We start from the raw sequence: 3,704 nt of genomic DNA, 5'->3' as shown, positions 1-3,704 counted from the left end.
TACAGATGGCTGTGAGCCACCAGGTAGTTGCTGGGAATTGAACTCAGGACCTTTGGAAGAGCAGGCAATGCTCTTAACCTCTGAACCATTTCTCCAGCCCCTTCGAGTGATTCTTCAAGATAATGTGCAGCTGACACTTGCCCAAGGAGTTGGCAGGTTTACAGCACCATGCCCAGATAGTGTGTATGTGTGGATTTTTTTTCTTCCTTCCTTCCTCTTTTTTGGAGACAGGGTTTCTCTGTTTAGCCCAGGCTGTCCTGAAACTCGCTCTGTAGACCAGGCTGGCTTAGAACTCACAGAAATCTGCCTGCCTCTGCCTCTCAAGTGCTAAGATTAAAGGCATAGGCCTAGCCTCAATTGGGATTTTTCTTTTCTTAAGACAAGAGCTTTGTATGTAGTGCAGGCTAGCCTTAGCTATCATCAGCTTCCTTGATAGCTAGGATCACAGACAAGTGCTACCACTCCTAGCAGAAATCTGTACTTTTATTAAGTAGTATGACAAGAGAATTAAGCTAATGAAGGCAATATGAGAGCCACACTTAAGAGACCATGACTCAACTCTCAAAAATTCCCCCTAGACACTGAAAACATCCTCTGAGGCTTTCTAATTCTGCAAGCTCTTCTTTTCTATTGACAGTCCGACAAAGGCTGGGCATGGTGGTACAGGATTTGAGCTTCATACTCAGGAGACAGAGGAAAGCAGAGCCTCTCAGTTTGAGGCCAGCCTGGTCTACAGAGTTCCAGGACAGTTAGGACCCCATTAGAGATCCCATCTCAAAAAATTAAAACAAATAAAAACTTTAAAAAGGACCAATAAGACATCAAAATTATTTGACTATATAAATATTCATATATAAACATGAATGGCTTGCATTTCTCTTTTGGTTTTAAAACCTTATAATTGTATTAAGAGGCTGAGCTAACTCAGGTCTTCTGTGTGCTTTTCTGTATGGTCTTGAAATTTGAATGACATTCTTTCCTTCCACTGGACCACAGCCATGCAGAACGATAGCCCTCACAACAGAAAGTAACTGTTCCTTGGTATCTGGAACATACATACCACAGTGTCCAAAGCTTGAGGCCTCCACTTGCTTTTTGGCTTAGACCTGACCTCTACCACGGTTGCCATGGGATCCTAGAAAATCAAGCACACAAAGCCCATATTAGCCTGGAGCATACCACTTCAAGTTCCCATGATGTAGCCTTTCTCTAGGAGCCTTCCACGTAACATCATGCATTGAAACTGTGGGATGTTATCACTCCTTCCTACTCAAGCCAAGACTTGGAAAGACATTTTCACAAGTTAAGTGGTCTAGATCTCATGAAATTCTGAAGTCTTTGATCTGAGACTTGACTTATATGCTCCCTGTTAATTTTTTTTTCTTTTCTTTTTTTTTTTTAACTTTTTAAATTAAGGATATGGGGCTGCAGTGTAAGTCAGGGCACTTGCCTAGCATTCATGAGGCCTGGAGTTCCAACCTTAGCATTATATACCTTCATACTTGAGATATAAACAGTAGAAGTTATACATAAAAACTGCAAAACTTTCAAAGACACTGTAAATGGACATGAATTTAAATGGTTCACTAAGGAGGAGTTTGTAAATCCCAATTCAAATTTCTCTTTACAAGAGAGTGGGGACCAGCTGCTCTTTCCAAGAAGCTCAAAGACTGTCACTTGTCACTGAGAAGCCATTACAGCCTAACAGAACAGGTGTTTATGATATGTCTGTGTGTATTGAGGTAGCCTGGGCCATAACCTGTGTGCCATAAGCATATTTGACGGTCAGAGGACAACTTGCAGGAGGTGGTTTCTTCCTCCCACTATGTGGGTCCTAGGCTAGAACTCAGCTGCTCAAATGTTACTCTCTTATCATCTGGAATAAAAAGTCCCCACGCCACCACAGGCCACCTTCTATTACTTTCTCTTGTATTTTTGTCCTGGCATTATTGTTTTCCAAAATTACCTATTTCATTTGTGACCTTTACTTCCTCGTGTGACCAATGGAAGGAGGTTAGAGCAAATGCTTAAGTTCTTTCCCAGATCCTGAGGTCCAGCTCTAAATGGGCTTAGATGACTCATCCTAATCTCAGTTCAAAGTATATATTTCAGAGGGGGATTTCAGCGAGCTACTTCTAAAATTTTTGTCTTGATCTAAAAATTCTACTTAAAAAAATTTGAGACTTGGTTTCATGTAGTCCAGGTTAAACTCAAACTCAACAGGGGCTGAGCTGATCCTCCTGCTTCTGCCATCCAAGGGCATACACCATTATACCCAGCTCTCCTTGCTGTCAGATCAGGACCTACTGCTGCCTCACAAAGATCTTCCAAGTTCCTGCTGTGACTGTTAGCACACAGGCCTCAGGCTGGGTGTCTATGAGGAAGAATTCCCAGACTCTCCAGGGACCACCTGTGAATTACGACCCCACTTGTGTTACAGACCAGAAAAAAACAAAACAAAAAAACAGAACAAAATTTCTAATTCTGTAAGAAATCAGAAATTCCCCTTTGTCTCCAGAATTGAAGGCGTTCCTTTAAGACTCTGTCATGCTGCCATGGTATGTTCCTAAATCTCTTCTAATGGTCTCCTGTTTTAAGAGCATCATTATGGCTGGCCATGGTCATAGCCTATAACTTTAATAAAGTTCATTTTAAGGTAATTTCATGTCAGCATCCATCTATGAAGCACCATCAGTTTCTTTATTATTTTTGTTTTGTTTTGTATTGTATTTCGAGACAGGGTTTCTCTGTGTAGCTTTGAAGCCTGTCCTAGAACACACTCTGTAGACCAGGCTGACCTTGAACTCAGAGATCTGCCTGCCTCTGCCTCCTGAGTGCTGGGATTAAAGGAATGCACCACCATCCTTTAATGCCTGGTACACCATCAATTTCTAACACTTGCACAACCCAGGGTCTCACTACACAGACAATGCTGGCCCTGAACCTGCCGCAGCCTCCTAAAGGCTAGCATTACAAGCATGTCCCATCATGACTGGCCACTTCACACACTTTTAGTGCTGGCTTTCTAATCATGCTGGTTTCCAAAAAAGTGTTGTGTGTATGTGTATACATGTAAACACACACACACACACGCGCGTGCACGCACACAAGCACACACACACACACACACACACACACACACACACACACACACACAGGCTCACATGTAGAACACACAGCAGCTTTCAGGAGTTGGTTTTTTTCCTTCCACCATCTGATTCCCAAGGATTTATTCAGGTTTTCAGGATTGGCACAGGCACCATCCTGCAGGCTCTGGGGGTATAAACTCTAAACCAACAAACAAGCCTAGTTCAGTGGGAAATAGAGCAGGAAAGAGTTGCTGGGAGCGCATACAATGCTTCTGGAGCCCTAAGATCTCAAAGAGCTCCTTACCTCCATACACAACTGATAAATGACAAGACAAGCTGTGTGGTTAAAGAGACGGTATCTTTTCCAGTTGAACTCTACAGTCCCATCTTTGTGGTCATGAGTTACTGTATCCGAGAGAAACAAACAGAGCTGCCTCAGAGGAGCCACCATATGACAGAAAATTATACATTACAGTGAAAAATCAAAGCTTTTATTTATTTATTTATATATTTTTTTATTTTTATTTATTTATTTATTTTTTGGTTTTTCAAGACAGGGTTTCTCTGTGGTTTTGGAGCCTGTCCTGGAACTAGCTCTTGTAGACCAGGCTGGTC

At 42.1% G+C, this 3,704-nt stretch overlaps 1 protein-coding gene across 1 annotated transcript in view; it reads right to left on the bottom strand.

The window, feature by feature from the left end:
* Top3a (DNA topoisomerase III alpha) overlaps positions 1-3,704 on the bottom strand; it is a 41,395-nt gene that overhangs the window by 16,164 nt on the left and 21,527 nt on the right. The window contains exons 6-7 of the mRNA XM_026780065.1: positions 3,394-3,542; positions 1,061-1,135 (exon numbers count right to left, since the gene is read on the bottom strand). Of these exons, the coding sequence (XP_026635866.1) occupies positions 1,061-1,135; positions 3,394-3,542 (224 nt within the window). The remainder of the gene's footprint in view (positions 1-1,060; positions 1,136-3,393; positions 3,543-3,704) is intronic.

The sequence above is a fragment of the Microtus ochrogaster genome, chromosome 7, assembly GCF_000317375.1.
Source record: "Microtus ochrogaster isolate Prairie Vole_2 chromosome 7, MicOch1.0, whole genome shotgun sequence".
Taxonomy (NCBI): Eukaryota; Metazoa; Chordata; class Mammalia; order Rodentia; family Cricetidae; genus Microtus; species Microtus ochrogaster.
This window is presented reverse-complemented; position numbering and strand designations above follow the sequence as displayed.